This window comes from Chelonoidis abingdonii, chromosome 20, assembly GCF_003597395.2.
Source record: "Chelonoidis abingdonii isolate Lonesome George chromosome 20, CheloAbing_2.0, whole genome shotgun sequence".
NCBI lineage: Eukaryota > Metazoa > Chordata > Testudines > Testudinidae > Chelonoidis > Chelonoidis abingdonii.
The window spans coordinates 22,808,364-22,827,490 of NC_133788.1; the positions used below are offsets into that span (position 1 = coordinate 22,808,364).

The 19,127-nt window shown below is 50.6% G+C and overlaps 1 protein-coding gene across 11 annotated transcripts in view; it reads left to right on the top strand.

Moving 5' to 3' along the window:
• Positions 1-19,127, top strand: part of MYO18A (myosin XVIIIA) — a 143,531-nt gene that overhangs the window by 12,910 nt on the left and 111,494 nt on the right. For all 11 annotated transcript variants that reach the window (XM_075074073.1, XM_075074067.1, XM_075074066.1 and 8 more), the window contains exon 2: positions 2,439-3,545. In XM_075074073.1, coding sequence (XP_074930174.1) covers positions 2,532-3,545 — 1,014 coding nt within the window. In that variant the 5' untranslated portion in view covers positions 2,439-2,531. The remainder of the gene's footprint in view (positions 1-2,438; positions 3,546-19,127) is intronic.

Here is a 19,127-nt window from a genome sequence, read left to right on the forward strand (position 1 = left end):
AAGCCAGGGAGATGCAGCCGAATAAAAGAGTGACTGTTCCTAGAGGTCACCTGACAGAATCACGGGTTCTGTGTTGCAGAGGCTAATTTTAGACACTTATCACTATCTCAGAGGGATGTGAGTTTCCAGGATCCTGTTTATTATTATTAGAATAATAACAAAAAATAAAAATGACTAGTAAGGGCTATGTTTTCCGTGCTCCCTGCAGGAAGCTTCCCTTCCTCCAGGCAGCGACAACTAGCTACTGCTGTCAGCCCAGGTCCCCTTTCTTCTGAGTCACTGCCAGGGGAGGGGCCTCAGCGCTCAGGGGTTTTGTGACAGAGGGAAAGAGGCACTGCTACTTTTTGAAAGGCCCAGGGCAGAAGCCTAGGGCAGGGCTTTCCCCTGTCCTAACAAAGCCTCTGTTTATTTTAACAAAGGGCTTTTGGAGTGAGAGAGCGAGAGACTCTTACAGCTACAGCAAAGCAAGAATGGGCTATATGGAGTCCTGTATCAACGAGGGAATCTCTGTGCAGGCTTAAACCCTCCAAGTAAAATCAGACCTCTGAAAAGCAATTCCTTTTACTTGGCGAGACCTGCATGCCCCTGCAGCTGCTGGCCTGCCCTGCCTAAGTCACAGCAGGGGATGGATGCATGGGAAATTCTCCTTTAGAGGTTAGTGGTGCTATCCATTGTGAGGGAGCAGGGGAGGAAATTCAGGTCTTGACAGGTAGAGGGATGGGGGCAGAAGAAGGAGATTTTGTTTCAAGATGTTCCCATGTGACCTGAGCTGATTTGTGATCTGGAATAGTCTTTGGAAGAAGCTTTTTCCGTCCGCCTCTGAGGTCCAGCTTATTCTGCCGGTGATGCACCATGCTGGGGTCTCCCAGTACCGTTACCTTTGAGCGGGAGGGGAGGGCAGAAAAGCTTGTATGCAGCAGCCTTCTGTTAACCCTGTCCTGATGTTTTCTCTCTCTGGCAGAGGGTCATTTGCTGTGTTCGGGCATCCAGGAGGAGTGTGGGTGGGCTGCACACAAAGCTCTACAGGACACCTGCATCCTCTGCTTACTGGGAAGAATCTTCAGTGCTGTTGAGGCTGCTAGATTGACAGCCATAGAGATGAGCTTTTTCTGCCTCTCCCGCCCGTGCTCCTCAGTCCCGCCTGTGCACCGGGGCGTGGAGGCAAGGGGTGGTGTGTGGGAATGCTGTTCCATCCAGTTGTTGTTGGGGTGAGGGAAGTTTGGTTCCAGTGGCTCATTTGTTCCTTGGCGTTTCAGTTAGGGTTGTTAATCGGGGCCTGAGTCCAATGGAGATGCAGATGCTCGCTGCCTCCCAGGGTCAGGCCATAGGGAGCGAATGATGTATCTTGTGTCATGGGCCCTTGTCCACTTGCGGCTGTCTGTGAGCCACACCCTCACTTTGCAGAGCCCGTGGAACGCTTACGGTAGCTTGCTTAACACCAGGCTGGGCTGGGAACCAGCCTCCTAGGATTGAGGTGTTTGGAATCCCATCCCTGGGATGGCTTCACTGGCCCGTCTATCTCAAAGGCAACAGGAAAAGGTGGGCTGCCTTGTGTCACGGAGTCCCCGGGTGATGCTCTGGAACTGTTTCCTACAAAGCCAGTTAGGACTCTGGTGAAGTCTCCTCTCTGTGAGCAGACTGACTTCAGGGCAAGCTCACACGGCTTCACTTTCCTGGATCTCTCCTTGGAGCACTCAGCATGTGCCCCTCCGTGCGCTTCCCACAGTGAGTCTGCCCAGGCGAGGTCCTGGGGAAGCCAGCGGGTCCTGCACCCCCACTTCTCAGTCAGATGTGACTGTTAGCCAGCCAGTAAAACAGATTTATTAGATGACAGGAACACGGTCTAAAACAGAGCTTGTAGGTAGAGGACAGGACCCCTCGACCGGGTCCATTCTGGGGGGCAGTGAGCCAGACACTCAGTCTGTACTCACTCCTCATTCCCAGCCAGCTCCCAACTCAAAACCCCCTCCAGCCCCTCATTTCTGGCCTTTGTCTCTTTCCCGGGCCAGGAGGTCACCTGATCTTTGTTCTCCCCCTCCTTTAGCACCCCCTTGCAGGGGGGAAGGGCCCCAGCCATTAGTTGCCAGGAGACAGAGTGTCGGCCATTTATGCACACTGGCCTTTATCCCACTACCTAGAGACTTAAGAAATGCGAAGGGAAACTGAGGCACCCCTACAGTATTCAGAGAAAACATTAAGAACAGTCCCACTTCGTCACACCTCGACCCATGTGTGCAGCTCCTGTTGCCATCAGAGGAGCCGCGGGCTCGATAGCCTGGTATGTGCCCTGGTGGGGAGTGGACAGTGTGAACCAGAGAGCAGCAGAGTCTGGGTTTGGGGGACTGGGCCATAGGTCCAGGCTGGGGAGTTGGGAGGTGCCAGTTGTGTGAGCTCCTCTGGCTAACAAGATGTTTTGTTTTTGTTCTTTGCCTGTGCAGCAGGAGACCCAGCAGAGAGGCAGCAGGATCCAGGGCTGTAGAGTGGCTGCCGCTAGCCCTCAGCGGCCTTCTGTCCTTTGGAGCCCTTCCAATATGTTTAACTTGAAGAAAAAGGACAAAGACAAAGATGGGTCGAGGAAGGACAAGAAGGAAAAGAAGGAGAAAAAGGAGCGGATGTCTGCAGCCGAGCTCAAGAGCCTGGAGGAGATGAGCCTGCGCAGGGGCTTCTTCAACCTCAGCCGCACCTCCAAGAGAGAGTCCAAGTCCCGGCTGGAGATCTCCAACCCCATTCCCATCAAGGTGGCCAGTGGCTCAGACCTGCACCTCACTGACATAGACTCAGATAGCAACCGGGGAAGCGTGATCCTGGACTCGGGCCATCTCAGCACAGCCAGCTCCAGTGATGACCTCAAGGTGGACGACACCAACTTCAAGGGCTCAGTCCTGCAGCGGGCGGCCAAGTTCGGCTCCCTGGCCAAGCAGAACTCCCAAATGATTGTCAAGAGGTTCTCCTTCTCCCAGAAGAGCCGGGACGAGAGTGCTTCAGAGACCTCCACACCCTCCGAGCACTCTGCAGCCCCTTCCCCGCAGGTGGAGGTGCGCATGCTGGAGACTCAGCTCAGCAAGCAGAGAGCACCCATGGGCCACCTGAGGGCCCCCTCATCATCGGCGCTGCGAGCCAGGGTGCCTGAGGTGGTCAGCAAGAGGTTTGCTGCTGAGCTGAGGCTGCCCATGGTGGTGCCGCCCCAGCCCCCCGTTCCCCGGGAGCTAGAGCTGCAGCGGCGTAACACTGGTGACTTTGGATTCTCTCTGCGTCGCACGACCATGCTGGACCGGGCCCCTGACGGGCAAGTGTACAGGCGGGTGGTACACTTTGCGGAGCCAGGTGCTGGCACCAAGGACCTGGCATTGGGGTTGGTGCCAGGGGACCGGCTGGTGGAAATCAACGGCCGGAATGTGGAGAACAAATCTCGAGACGAGATAGTGGAGATGATCCGGCAGTCAGGGGAGACTGTGCGGCTGAAAGTGCAGCCCATCCTGGAGCTGAGCGAGCTGAGCCGCTGCTGGCTGAGGAGCAGCGAAGGGCTGCACAGAGCGGCCTTGGATGTGAGTAGCCACCATTGCTGGGTCTCATTGCTAAAGCGTGTCCGTCTCTTTGGTTCGTGCAGTGCTGACCAGCCCTGGGGGTAGCCAGCTCTGCTCTCCTGGCAGCTCTGAGGTTGGGGGATGGCGCACATGGGCACTGGTTTGTGACTAGGGAGGGGGCAGTGCCCTAAGCTCTTCCCATCTGAAAGGAATAGGGAGTGAGGAGCAGTGGGTTCTGGGAGATGGTATCAGCATACAGCCCCCAACGTAGCTTAGGTTTGACAATTTAATGGAATAGCAGCTTGAAAGTCTTTGCTTGATGTTGCTGGAGACTTTTGGGGAGCGGATGTGTGTGTTTGGGCCAGTCACCGCCGCCTTTCGCAGGTTTGGGAGGTGCCCCTTGAAAAGAGAACTCGGAGCAGCTTGTGACGAAGTGGGAATGTTCTTAGTGTGCTCTTTGAATGCTGAGTGGGGAGTGTTGGCCTGGGAAGGTTGCAGGGGAGTTTTGCTGGGACTGTCTGCACTGGGGATGGCAGAGAGCCAGGGGAGGGGAACTGGAGAATGTGGTCAGAGGTTCCTTCAGTTAAAGGCTGTTCTTCATTCCCACAGGCCAGTAGGATCCAGACTTGGATCCATTGCAGTAGTTGAGATCTGGATCTCTTGACTTATTTGAACTCTCTTCTTCCCTCGCGGGAGTTATTCCATGTTGGAGTCAGGCCTTGGAAATACCTTGCCTGTGGTGTGAAGGACTGGGAGGATATAAGGTGCTGGTCAGATGGGAACAGAGCCGCCCTGGCTACAGTTCTTAGCTTTGCTACCTGCCAGGGCCTAGCCAGGTTTCACTCATTGTGTGGGCAGAGATGTGTCATAGTTAACATTGCGCCTCAGGTGATTTGCGACCAGCTGACATGACTTTCAGCAGAACGGTCCTTGTCTACACTGAGTGCTAAGCCATGTTTGACATTGCCAGGGCAGGTGTAAACTGAAATGAGATTTTCTAGTGTAAGCATGCCCTTAAGAAAACGTTGTGTCCTTCTAGTACAACCATGCAAAATTCCTCTTGACTGCTCACTGGGGGAAGCAAGTAAAATATCCCTAGCTTTTTCACTAGAATCTCGGTCGTGGAATGGGGGCCAATAGATTTTTTGTTTCTTCTGGAGAATGGTAAATTTTCCTGGTAGCTCTGCAGGCTCCAGTAGCACTTTGTGTTGCAGGAAGCAGTCTTGGAAAGCCCAGCTCTGTAATGCCTTTGAATCCCTTGAACAAGGGAGTGGATTGCTGTACGTACCAGATAACTAAGTGTCTTGCTGCTGTTTAAAGGAAAGTGAAAAGATTGCTCACTTGGTGTTCTGGGTTCAGGTCATCCAGATACTAAATACTGACAGGCTTTCATGTAAATACCATCTAAAAAATTAACCATTTAAATGATTAAAAATATGTCATTTAAGCAGTTAACCAATTAAGAGGCTGGGGCCTATCCTGCCGGCGGGGCTAGGGTCGGCCAGCCGACCTGGGGTTAGCAGTTAAGGCAGGTTAACGGGTAAGACTATTGCTTACCAGTTAACCTTTTACATCCCTGATAAAGAGGAGCAAACGCTTATGGCATGGTTGATAGAACCTATTGTTTTTGGTTGATAGAAAATGCCACCTGCAAAGGGTTAATTTTGCCACAACATTCTGTGCTGCTTTCAAAGTGGCTGTGCTCTGTGCCTGGTTCACTAATTCCTGTTCCTGGTGACCCCGGAGAGCTGAGAGCCTTCTGGGTAATTAGCCCTGGAAAACAGGATAAGCTATTTAAAGGGACATGATCTAGTGGTTTAAGTCCAGTGTGTAGCTTTGTGTAAAAATAAATAAATTAAATCAAATCCTGGCATTTTTCTGTTTAGAGTGTAATGAAAACAGTGTTCTTGGTTGGATTTAACCCTTCCCTTGCCAGTGTGTTGGCATTGCAGGGCTGGGCTGGCCTGGGACATGAGAACCTGTGTGTGAAATGACTTGAACAAAAGTGAAGCTGACTAGTTTGGTTTTATTGTTCCCAGGGAGGGACATGTATAAAGAAAACAAACAGCATCCCTGGTTGGAAGCTAAATGAGGGTCGGGGTTCAACAACCCAGGAAGGTGCTAGCAGTGTGGGGCAGGACCGGTTTTGCTCAGCAGAATCCCTTTCCAGAGTCTGGCTTTGCTCTGCCCACATGAGCAGTGGAGGGGAGTGGAATGAGGCTCGTGGGACAGGGAGGTTCTGATGAGTTTCCTGAAGCCGGTTTGGAGGAGATACACAACAAACCGAAGCGTGTCTGCTGCTGCAGAGAGCCAGGGAGCTTGGCAGGTGCTGAGGTTTTGGAGTGTCAGGCGCCTGGCTCAGAGCCTGTTCTGCAGCTGTGAGCCATATGTGTGTGTGGTGGCTCCAGGTCTAGATGTGTCTCCTGTAGTTTCATTGGGGAATGTTTCTGCATATAGTAGTCCGATCCTAGAGGGAAATAAGCTTTGCTGCTCACCGCCAGCGGCATCCCCATAGTCCCGCCTGGCAGAAAGGGTGCTTTAGTGTAGCCACGTTGAGCCGCTCTGGGTATATGGAGGTGTCTCCAAAGGGGGGATTATTGCAGTAGTGTCGTATGTATACCACAGGGTGGGACAGGTGTGTTTTATAAATCACAGTGCGTCGTTTATGACGTACCAAGTGCACTGTGGTGCTGTGTAGACAGTAATGTGATGGCTTGGTGGCCCATATCCTGCTTCCTGGTACAGTGGCCACCCAGCTACACTCTAAATTGGCTTGTTGACTAACAGCTTCTCATTCCGACAGGGTCATTTTAAGTTTGGGCAAAGCCCCCCAGAATGCGAGGACCCTGAAGAGTTAAGCCAGCCTCTGATACAGAGAGATGCACTTACATTTTACCTCCAGCTACCTGTACAAGAATACCCTTTATGTCTAAAAAGAATAAAAGATTGCCCTTGTTTCAGGCTTCTGCCAAAGGGATGTGCATTGTAAAGCATGCAGCCAGCAGTGTAGGATCAGCTGCTAAACGACCTGCCAGATGTTTATGGTGCAGAAACGAGTAGGAAGTCCTAAGGAAATGTGCAGCATAATAGAAACCGACAAAATCTAAGAAGTCTCTTTCAGTGGAGAGTGCATTCAAGGAAGCTCTCCAAGTAAAAGCCACATGGCTATGTTTGCCTGGTACCGAGTTAGAGTGGGGAGGAAAGGCAGCCGGTCTCTGGGCCATGCATGCATTTCTCAGCACCTGACCCTCAGCTCATGTGGAAGGGGCCTGGGCTCCCAGTGTTACTCTTGTCCTGGTGGTTTTCAGACCGGCTTGGGAGGGAGATCAGGGCTGCAGGAGACCTGCTGTGTCTTATCAGACTGGGAGCTCTCTCTCTAATGCAAATCATCCTCATAGCAGTAGCAGCAAAGGGCCTTGCCTTTCGTTTTGCACTGGAGTTCTGAGCATCTGGGTGGGCCAAGGTTTTGCTGGGGTCTTCGCCTTGCCAGGGGAACAACAAAACGGTTTCAGGATCCGAAGGGTGAGCCAAAGGTCTGCGTGCAATGGGTGATATCACGAGGCACAGGCATTGCCTTCAGTGCAGAATGACAGCGTATGGGCATCTCTGGCGGAGACCCATGTGTCACCTGGCGGGAAGGGTCCCGGATGCACTTGCTGCCATTTGTTCTGCAGGGCTTGTCTATATCCATACTGAACAGGAGGAGTTACACTGGGGCAGACCCTTTCATTGGTTTAAAACTGGTTGTGGTGAGTTAGCTTGCGACCATTATCAGCCAGGTTTAAATCAGAATGTCCACACACAAAATTGCATCAATTTAGCTAAATCTGTTCAGAATCTCTCCTTAGTTAAATGAGAACAGGTGTCAGCAGTGTAACCTGGGCCTCGGAAGAGATGGCAGCAGGAAAGCTGTGGGAGCATGTACTGTGTGCACTCTTGTAGTGCATCTTGCTTTGATTGGGTAGGCCCTACAGTAAGCGTAGCTTTTTGGTACTTAGCTCTGGAATAATTAACAACCAACTAACCCCCCCTCCACTCTCCCCTTTTTCAAAAATGGAGATATTCCTTCCCACAAGCGATAAACTAACTGCAGGCAGCCCTTCTCATGGAGTCAGCACAATGGGACATGCAAGTATCAGCTGCCTGGGCCAGGCACGTTCTGTGCAACCACTTGGCAGATATTTGTGTTTTGAATTAGGACTTGCCCCCACCCCTCAGCTTGGTTTCTTCTGCTTCATCCTACAGCAGAGTCTTAGATAATGTTTGTGACTGGAGAGCCTGCTGCAGTGGACGTGAATGAAATGCCATCCCTTCGCTGCAGGATCAAGTAGGCAGAGAAGAAGAGAGAGGAAGGAGCACGGCCCTGGTTTAACACACACAGTTTTGCTTAGCAGATGGATCCAGCCAGACCCTCTGGTGTTCAGGTGGATGGATCTATGCTTTGTCTGAGAGCTTTAAAACTGTGTACTTCATGGCTGACATACAAGCAAAGAGATTCTGAGTTAAGGCAGCACCTCCATCTGGGGCCTAGAAGGCAGTGCAGAAATTGGTGCATTAAGCAACACCCTATGTGGGCTGCCCAATGGGCCGATTTAGGGAGTGAGGGTCAGCATAAGGCCTAACTACTACTCGGATCCTACTTCAGGCCTCAGAGCATTGCTAGCTATGCCCTGTGGAGCATAGGTGTTGTGCTGGCCCTTTGCACAAAGGGGCGAATTCCACCCCGAGTGACTACTGAGCTTGGACCTCATTGCTTGTGTTTGCTGGTTATGCTGTAGTGCACGTTGTGATACAATTGTGTTGTTTGACAGGTATTTGCTGAATGTGATGCTTGCAGAAACCTCCTGGTCAGCCTGTGGAGACCAGCCCAGGGACTCAGACTGATTTTGCTAGAGTTGTGCTGAATTGGAAAATAAAGACAGACTCAGGTACTGTCAGAGCAGCTGGAGCTGCAGTTGTTGAGAAGCCAGTAGCATGTACCCGCATGTGCCTGCAGTTCCCCTGACTGAGTCTAGCTTCCTTTCCCTCCTCTCCTGTGGCTCCTGTGTATTTAGGCTGCAGGAAAGTTCTGATGGTTGCAGACACCTTTCCCCTGCCCCCCAGCTGTCTCTCTCGGTATGTTGACCTCTTTTCAAAATCATAAGAAAGCTGATTGGAATCTTTCAAATCATTGTAGCCAGAGGTGCATGTTTGATTATGAAAGAGGCAATGTCAGGATGGGTGGTGATGCTGATGTAGCGTGCGTCTTGGGGAGCAGTGTGCTGCGCTGTGGATAGCTGCCTTCTGTGCTGATGACACTCTGCTGGCGATGTCCTGAGAGAATGGTTTGTAGGGTAGATGAGCAGGTTTGACCTACTCATTGCTGGCAGGAGCAATCCCTGCTCTTCCGCATGCAGCTGTGGCTTGTCTGTGTCATGGAGCATTCTGAATCTGAATGCACAACGCCTGCTGCAGGTGGAAAGTGGCTGGTCTGTGGCAGCCGCGAGATGGCCGAGATTTCCACGGTAGCATAGAGTCTTTCGAGCTGTCTCCAACTCTGGGAGCATCTCCAGCAGCTCTGCAAGTGGCCAGTGCATTACGGCTTTGTGTCTGACAGTTTGGCTTCTAATACTCAGGGAGCCTAGGCATTCTCCAGAGCCAGCCCTGAATCACAGCTATTACCTTTCTGTGTCGAAATGTCTCCATCTCCTTTTGGGGGGGGGGGGGGCCTTAGTAGCTCTTACTGTCTTTGTTACTGTTCTTCCCACATCCTTTGCGTTTTGCTTCAAGTCATGGTCCTAGCCTGCTAAAGATGTGTAGAGATTTGTGGTTGCTGAGAGAAATTGCCCAGCAATAGAGTTCTGAGCTGAGCTCACATGGCATGAGCATCTCGATGCAGCTTTCCAATAAAAAGTTAGAAAGCAAATGCTGAACATGTAAGTTCAGAATGTAACATACAGTGAAACCTAAGGTGTGATGAGACCCTTTGCATCTGCTTGCAGTGTGTGTGCCTTTCCCATGGGTATCCTTGTTTGAGGTAAGCTGGAAACTAGGATCTCCATTGCCGAAATGCTGCAGAGTTCTCTCTCTGTCTGTAAGTGCCTAGCTGAGGACAGTTCCCTGCAGTGTTTTGTGTTCCCACCCTGGCAATGGCTTTAAGCAGTTTGGTCTGGTTAATGCTGCCAACCCAAACCCTGTTTCAACCCTCTTGAACTGGAACTGAGCTAAAGCCAGGTGCAAATGTCAAGCTTTCAAATGAAGTTAAAAGTCCAGTGTGGAAAGGCCCATAAAGAACCCTCTTGATTTGGCAGGCCTGAAATTTGAATGACTTTTTTTTCCTTATGACAGATTTCTGAGTAGCAGCCGTGTTAGTCTGCATCCACAAAAAGAACAGGAGTATTTGTGGCACCTTAGAGACTAACACATTTATTTGAGCATAAGCTTTTGTGGGCTACAGCCCACTTCATCAGATGCTTGTAGTGGAAAATACAGTAGAAGACACACACACACAGAGAACATGAAACAATAGGTGTTCCCATACACATTATATACACACCTTAATCATCACTCTCCTTATAGTGTGTATGGGAACACCCATTGTTTCATGTTCTCTGGGTGTATATATACATCTTTTTTGACTGTCGCTGCACATTGAGTGGATGTTTTCAGAGAACTCTCCACAATGACTCCAAGATCTCTTTCTTGAGTGGTAACAGCTAAATTAGACCCCATTATTTTATATGTCTAGTTGGGATTATGTTTTCCAGTGTGCATTACTTTGCATTTATCAACATTGAATTTCATCTGCTATTTTGTTGCCCAGTCACCCAGTTCTGAGATATCCTTTTGGAGCTCTTCGCAGTCTGCCTGGGACTTAACTATCTTGAGTAGTTTTATATTATCTGCAAATTTTGCCACCGACACAGTGGGTATTCACCCATGAAAGCTCATTCTCCAATACGTCTGTTAGTCTATAAGGTGCCGCAGGACTCTTCGCTGCTTTTACAGATCCAGACTAACATGGCCACCCCTCTGATAAATTTTACCGCCTCACTGTTTACCCCTTTTCCCAGATCATTTATGAATATGTTGAATAGGACTGGGCCCAGTACAGACCCCTGAGGGGCACCACTATTTACCTCTCTCCATTCTGAAAACTGACCATTTATTCCTACCCTTTTCCCCCCTGTCTTTTAACCAGTTACCAATCCATAAGAGAACCTTCCCTCTTATTCCATGACAGTTTACTTTGCCTAAGAGCCTTTGGTGAGGGACCTTGTGAAAGGCTCTCTGAAAGTTTAAGTACGCTCTATCCACTGGATCCCCCTTGTCCACATGTTTGTTGACCCCCTCAAAGAATTCTTGTAGATTGGTGAGGCCTGATTTCCCTTTACACAAACCATGTTGGCTCTTATGTTCATGTATGTGTTTGACAATTTTGTTCTTGACTATAGTTTCAACCAGTTTGCCCGGTACTGACGTCAGGCCTACTGGCCTGTAATTGTCGGGATCACCTCTGGAGCCCTTTTTAAAAAATTGGCATCACATTAGCTATCTTCCAGTCATTTGGAACAGAAGCTGATTTAAATGATAGGTTACAAACTACAGTTAGTAGTTCTGCAGTGTCACATCTGAGTTCCTTCAGAACTCTTGGGTGAATACCAGCTGGTCCTGATGACTTCTTACTGTTTAATTTATCAATTTGTTCCAAAACCTCCTCTAATGACACCTCAATCTGGGACAGTTCCTCAGATTTGTCACCTAAAAAGGAATGGCATACGTGGGGGAATCTCCCTCACATCAACAGCTGTGAAGACCGATGCAAAAAATTCATTTAGTTTCTCCGCAATGGTCTTATCATCCTTGAGTGCTCCTTTAGCACCTCGATTGTCCAGTGACCCCACTGGTGGTTTAGCTGGCTTCCAATGTACTTAAAAATGGTTTTTGCTATTACTTTTTAGTCTTCAACTAGCTGTTCTTCAAATTCATTTTTGGCCTCCTAATTATATTTGTACGCTTCTTTTGCCGGAGTTTATGCTCCTTTCTATTTTCCTTTACTATGCAGAAGAAGAATGCCACTTTAACCACCATAATTTAAATGAAACAAGCACAGAAACAGGTTCCTTACCGTGTTAAATCTTTTTTTAAACTTTCCCTTAATTTACGTTTAGCACAGTACTGTACTATATTTGCTTTTATTTGTCTCTGCTGCTGCCTGATTGCGTATTTGTGGTTCCAAATTAGGTGCGTGGTTGACTGGTCAGTTTGTAACCCTGGTGTTTTCATAACTCTTTGTTGCTGTTTCTATTGAGAGTGAAGGCAGCTTAGGTCTGAGGTTTTCATTCCCTTTGTAGTTCCGAATGTGTGTCCCGCCTCCGGAGAGGGCAGAAGCCCTTGTTTTGTGCAGGTTCGTTGATTAATAGTCAACTAGAATAGTGTCAGCTGCCGTTTTTAACTGGCTTTGTTGGCTGGGTCTGAGCAGACCTGTGATGGGCTGGAATCTCTCCTGACCACGTGAGAGAGGAGAGCTCAGAATCCATGGCTGATGCCCCAAATAAACCCTTGGAATGGATCTCGTTTGGTTCTTTAGCTGAGGAAGCCGAGACGGTGAAGGTGACTGCTCATGCTGGGAGATCTCCATGGATGTCCTTTGGGCAGCGAGAGTCTCATGGCACCTATTTGTTAGAACACTTGATTGCACCCAGTCTTCAGGAGCGTGGAGTGTCTCACCAGAGAGCTTCTGGAGCAGGGGCCCCAGCTCTGCACTCTTAAGGGGCTGGAAGGCATGTCCTAGAAATGGGAGAGCCAATGCCATGTGGAAACTGGGGAGCAACGGGAGAGGATCTGGGGTTAGGGTGCTTTGCCCAGAGCACCGGAGAGAACTAGTGGTGTAAGGATCCCTGGCTGTAGCTTGGGAGCATGCGGGGGGTTTGATAGTCTGAGCCTGGAAGTGGGAGGAGAGAGATGGAGTTTCAGAGCTCCTTGCTGCATCCCATACCTTAACTTCCATGGCAATCAAAAGTGTGTAAAAGTGCTTTGGGGGACTCCATTCTCCATTCCCAATTCCTGCTTCTGTGGGCCTGCTTCTTGTGCTGGGGAGTGTGGTAGGCATGTCAGTACCAGGATAAAGAGAGACAGGGGTGAGGGAATATCTCTCATTGGACCTGCTTCTGCTGGTGTACGAGATGAGCCTTCCAGCTACACAGAGCTCTTCTGCAGGCCTGGGAAATGTAACCAGGGTGTTGCTACTTATGCTAAACGATTTGTGCACCTTGTATTTGGCTGAGACACTATGTGCACATTTCCAGCCCTGGAGAAGAGCTCTGTGTGTAGCTTGAAAGCTTGTCTCTCTCAACAGCAGAAGCTGGTCCAATGAAAGATATTCCCCCCACCCCATATAATGGGGACAGCAGAGGGAGGGGTTTTCTCTGGAAGAGGGGATTACATCGTATTCATCACCCCACCTGCTCAGAATGTTTCACCCAGATGAAGTGATGGATTCCCCGCTCTCTTCCACACCTCGCAGTGAGATGGGCATCGGCGTTCAGCTCTGAACTATGCTCAGCTGTTCAGGACTGCCTGCAGGATCTCCCAGGAATAGACAGGCTGCCAAAGCAAACAGACTGTCATAGAGTCATAGACTTCAAGGTCAGAGGGGACCATCATGATCATCTAGTCCAGTGGTCCCCAACCTTTTTGTGGCCAGTAGCATAATCATGTTTTCAGGAGTGGCGGGCGCCAACAATTTTTCAAGGCTTATTTTCTGTTTGTACATTAAATAGTATGAAAAACATCATATTTAATATTACATAATATATGAATCCATAAGATAAAAAGGGTAATTTTACATGTAAAATGTATTAATTAAATTATTTGGCAATTACCCTTTCATCTTACCATTTGAATTTGCTCTTTTTTTATCTACAAAAAATTTTACAAAATAAATATCATAAACAGTTTTCATCTTATTTAAAGAAAGTAAAACATTGTTGAACTGCTGGTCCAAATATATTTATTCTTACTTTAACATAGAATGAAGCCTACAGCCTTGGAGTTCTCTGTCCCCAGCAGGGGCGGGGCAGCAGCTTCTCTCCAGCTTCGAAACTGCAGCCCTGCACCTGCCAGGGACAGAGAATGCTGGCGCCTGCAGCCTGGAGTTCTCTGTCCCCGGCAGGCGCGGGGCCGCAGTTTCTCTGGCTTAAGCCGCGGCCCTGCGCCTGCTGGGCACAGAGAACACCGGCGCCCACAGCCTTGCAGCCCCGGGGAAGCCGAAGAGAAGCCACAGCCCCACGCCTGCCAGGGACAGAGAATGTTGGCGCCTGCAGTCCCGGAGAAGCCGGAGAAAAGCTGCAGCCCCACGCCTGCCAGGGACAGAGAGTGCCAGGGACAGAGAACACCGGTGCCTGCAGCCTGAGTCCTCTGTCCCCTCAGGCGTGGGGCTGCAGCTTCTCTCCCCTGCTGGGCACTAGGCGGGCGCACATAAATGCCCTGGCGGGCGCCATGGACCTGCAGGCACCGCGTTGGGGACCACTGATCTAGTCTGACCTCCTGCCCAACGCAGGCCACAGAATCTCACCCACACACTCATGTGGAGACAGAGTGTCGGTCATTTACGTGCACCGGCCCTTTGCTCTGCAACAATTACTCCCCTTTATCCCACCACCTAGAGACTTAAGAAATGCATAGGGGAAACTGAGGCACCCTTGCACCATTCAGAGGAAACATTAAGAACAGTCCCACTTCGTCACACCTATGTCTGCGCTATTCAAGTCCTCAAATCATGGTTTAAACACTTCAAGGTGCAGAGAATCCTCCAGCAAGTGACCCGTGCCCCATGCTGCAGAGGAAGGTGGAAAACCCCCAGGGCTTCTGCCAATCTGCCCTGGAGGAAAATTCCTTCCCGACCCTGAATATGGTGATCAGCTAAACCCTGAGAGTGTGGGCAAGACTCACCAGTCAGCACCCAGAAAAGAATTCTCTGTAGTAACTCAGATCCCACCCCATCTAACATCCCATCACAGGCCATTGGGCATATTTACTGCTAATAATCAAAGATCAATTAATTGCCAGAATTAGGCTATCCCATCATACCATTCCTTCCATAAACTTATCAAGCTTAATCTTGAAGCAGATATGTCTTTTGCCTCCACTGCTCCCCTTGAAAGGCTGTTCCAGAGCTTCACTCCTCTGATGGTTAGAAACCTTCGTCTAATTTCAAGTCTAAACTTCCTGATGGCCAGTTTATATCCACTTGTTCTTGTGTCCACATTGGTACTAAGCTTAAATAATTCCTGTCCGTCCCTGGTATTTATCTTTCTGATATATTTATAGACTGGGGATATTGCATTCCTCAGTGGTGGGCAAGTGCAGCCCAGGGTTTGGTTGACATTGTGCTTTGAACGCTTACCCTTTGTCGGTTATCAACTTCCATGTTTTGGTGGGTCCCGCTGGCTGCGACAGACCTGGCCTGTGTAAGGCCAGCCTTCAGTGTTAAAGGGCTGAGAGGAGAACAAGGAGGAACTCCCCCAGCCTCAGTGTTAGTGGTGGGTGAGCTTTAGGCTTCCCTTGGAAGGCCCTGCTGGGTCGATTGTTCTATTATTCCTTGTCCTCCATCCAGAAAGCGGAAATCTCTCCCTGAGCTTGGTGAGGTGGCCCTTTTCTGGAAGGGGGAAGCTGCAGGCAGTCTTCAGTGGCCGGCCTGATGGATTTCCCTAAATACAGGGGTATGTGGCAGTCAGTTTAGGACACTCACACTAGGTAAATAAAGGTGCATGGCCTAGGGGAGGGCTATGTGGCGATGTTCTGGAGGAAGAGGAGGTGGAATTTAGTGACTGTGTGAGGAGTGAAGGGGAGAGGGAGTTGGGGAGGAGGCGCTGGCAGGATGATGGTGCTTCCAGCTGGGACGAGGAATTTGGGGTTTGGGTATTCAGGGGGTTGGACTAGGTGTTCCAACCCTGGTATTCTGTGATTCTATGAGGCGAAGTCAGGTGTTTGGGACTGAACAGAGGGGCAAAGCTCGGGGTGGGTGGGAGCTGTCAGTGCAGGGCTGGGAGTTGGAGCTGTGAGAGCAGATGAGGCTTAGCACCATGCCCTGAGGGACCTGGCAGCGGGGGGCTGGGGCCTCCTTCGCTCTGTGGGCTCTTCTGAGGGAATGCAGTAACAGAATGTTGTGATCCTTCGGGAGACAGCTTGTTACCAGCAGGGTTGGTTGTTGCTGCTGCTTTCCCTGTGGCACACACAGTCTGCACATGAAAGCTCAGCACAGCTGAAAGATGCCATGCGTGAGACAGGGTATGGGTTCCCCAACGGTGGAAATATCAACATGCGGTGAGCTCCAGGGGTGCTGAACACTTCTGCAGAGCAAACCTGACGCTAATGAGCAGCTGTCAGAATGATGGCCTAGTTCGTTCCCAACGCATGCACCCTGCTCATTCACTAATGCTCACGGGTTAGCGTATGGTTATCTGTAGACTAGCTCAATAGGAGAGGCAGGATGGTCCAGAGTTAGGGTACTGGCCTGGGACTTGGGGGTGCTGGGTTCAGTCCCCTCCTCCCTAGGTTACTTGGGCAAGTCTGTCTCTTCCTCTCTGTGCCTCAGTTCCCCATGTGGGGTTAATAGCACTCCCTTACTCCAGGGGTGCTGGGAGGATAGATGTGCTCAGGTGCTGGGGTGACGGGGGCTATGTAAGAGGAGATAGCATATGTACAAGCCTGTGCTAATTATTGGCTTTCCATAGCTGGGGTACAGAATAGCTAGTTTAATGACAGAAAAGGAAGAGGGGGGAACAGCTGAGAGCTTCACTGTCTGCCTGCTGTGCTCTGCTCCACATGAGCAGTGTCCCATGCCCTTAGTCTCCCTCCTGCTTGCACTGAAGGGTGGAAGTAGATGGCCCACTCCTGTCCTCTGCTCCACACATTGGGGGGTTCCATGTGGACTTGCCATGCCTGGATGTAACCTTGCCATGCAGAATTGCTTTTGAGGGGAGTTGCTGTAAAGAGCGCCTTTAAATCTGGGTACTCAGGCGTTTCTGGTCTAAAGATGTAGCAGCTCTCCCCCTGTAGACAGTGCTGTGAATGTTAGAATCCTCTGCAAGCCAAAGTAATTGGGAGCACAGAGCTGGTGACTCGCAAAGCAGTCCTGGCTCACAGGTTCCTGCATGGGGCATGAGGGCTGTGCCTGCAGTAAGTGTGTTGGTAGCTATGACACCTTACAGAATGAAGCGACCGGGGTGTGAAGGCTGGGTTACCTTCTCGCACGAAAGACCCTGCTCCAGTAAAGCTTGTGCCTTTGCTGCTTTTGAGAAAGACACTGTGCTGGGGAGAGGATTTTGCCTCTGGACTGGAAAGCGAATGGAGTGGCTCTTGTGAAATCAGGGTGAAGGTGAGCATGTTCAGCCTGATCTCAAAATGTCTGTTTGCAGTGAAATACTGCTGGCTTATTGCAGCCCCTCCTGGGGCAGTGGAGGCTCTGTGGCGCTGTCCAGGGAGAAACCCCAGAGCGCCACTGTGATGCAGTGGGACTGTTCTTAATGCTTCCTCTGAATACTGTGTGGGTGCCTCAGTTTCGCCTATGCATTTCTTAAGTCTCCAGCTTGCATAAGCGACCGACGTTCCGTCTCCTGGCAACAAATGGCTGGGAGCCTTTCCCCCGCAAGGGAATAGCTAAAGGTGAACAAAGAGATCAGGTGACCTCCTGGCTAGGGAAAGAGACGAAGGCCAGAAAAGCAGCAAAGAGTCCTGTGGCACCTTACAGACTAACAGACGTATTGGAGCATGAGCTTTCGTGGTGAAAACCCACTTCGTCGGATGCATGTAATGGAAATTTCCAGAGGCAGGTATAAATATGGAGGCAAGAATCAGTCTGGAGATAACGAGGTTAGTTCAGTCAGGGAGGGTGAGGCCTCCTCTTCTAGCAGTTGAGGTATGAACACCAAGGGAGGAGAGAGGCCAGAAAGCAGGGGCTGGGGAGGTTTCAGTCTGGAGCTGGCTGGGGATGGGAAGTGAGGGCAGACGGGGTTGTCTGGCTCGCTGGGCCCCAAAATGGACCCCGCTGAGGGGTCCAGTTCTTTGTACCTACAAGCTCTGTTTTATACCGTGTTTCTGTCATCGAATAAACCTCTGTTTTACTGGCTGGCTAAGAGTCACGTCTGACTGTGAAGTGGGGGTGCAGGACCCTCTGGCTTCCCCAGGACCCTGCCGGGGCGAACTCTCTGTGGGAAGTGCACGGAGGGGCATATGTTGAATGCTCCAAGGAGAGACCCAGGAGGTGAAGACGTGTGAGCTTCTTGCCCTGAAGTCAGTCTGCTCCAAGGGAGAGGAGGCTCCCCAAAGTCTTGATTGGCTTTGTGGGGAGCCGTTCCAGAGCACCGCCTTGATACTCCATGACAGCCGCTCATGTCTGAATGCTCCTCCGGAGCTGCTCAAGGTGCAGCCCTGCTGCAGAGAGGCCCGTGCTCTCCCCAAGGCGCTGCAAAGCTGCAAGGAATGTTTCTGTTCTTAATTTTAATAAAAATGATCCATTTTTTGGAAACAGGAAATGATATACATATTTTGGCCATTGCTTTAGAAACTTCCTTGTTTTGCAGTGGGGAAGCATGCCTCTGTGTGGAGCGGGATGCCACGGGCCTCTCAGGACCCTCATTTACAATGCTGTTGAAGGGTTATGGTTAAGTTCCGGCACCTGGCATTTGTGGCAGCAACTGGTCAGTTATGGGGTGTCTGAGAGGTGAGCTGTGCAGGGTCTCTGTAAGCGTTGATCCTGGGCACTCCCTGAGTGCACGTGGCCGTGTGGCCAAGCCCCACCTGGAGCCCACTTCTTTTTGATATGAAGTCTTGTGTTTCTTCTGGGAAGTGACAGCCAGGCAGGAGCAATGTTGGAAGAGAGAATATTTTACAGACCTGAACAATTGTTTCCTCAGGTGCTTGTGGTTTCTGAGAGAAGCCATCATACCAGGCGGGCCCATAGTGCCCCCGCACGGCTGTATCGGGTGTGGGTATGTTCATTTCACGCTGTGAATAGAGGCCCCCCAGTGCTGAGGCTGCCTCCTTTGGGAAAGGCCCAAGGGACGGGAGCTGGGGGCTTGCACCCCAGTGCTGTTCTGGCATTGTGGGTGCTCCTGAGGTTTCCTCGCTCTATAAAGCAGGGCGTTGCATGACACCAGAGACTCTTCTAGTCCAGCTGAGCCGGAGAGCTGCCAGTGCTTGGCATCTAGGGCTGAAAGTTTGGGGTATCTGCTGCGGGTCAGCTACAATCAGACCCCACCAGACCCTTCTCCCTGGCCGCCAGCGGAGACTTTGGAGGGTTGGGAAAGGTGGGTGACTGTCTTGTGATGAGCTGGATTCAGCCTTGTTATGGGTGGGGTTCACACCTCATTGACATGGACATGTGAACACACCCTTCATTGACGTGGTTAGGAGGCACTTGAGGGGCCACGTGGGAAATGTCTACACAGCACCGGGTTGACAGGCTTGACTAGCGGGGGTTGCACCAGGGCTCTCTGTGACGAACTGGGACTGTTCCTAATGTTTGCTCTGAATACTGTGTTGGTGCCTCAGTGTCCCCTAGGCAGTTCTTAAGTATCTGGCAGAGCAAAGGGCCAGTGCACCTAATGCCTGGCACTCTGT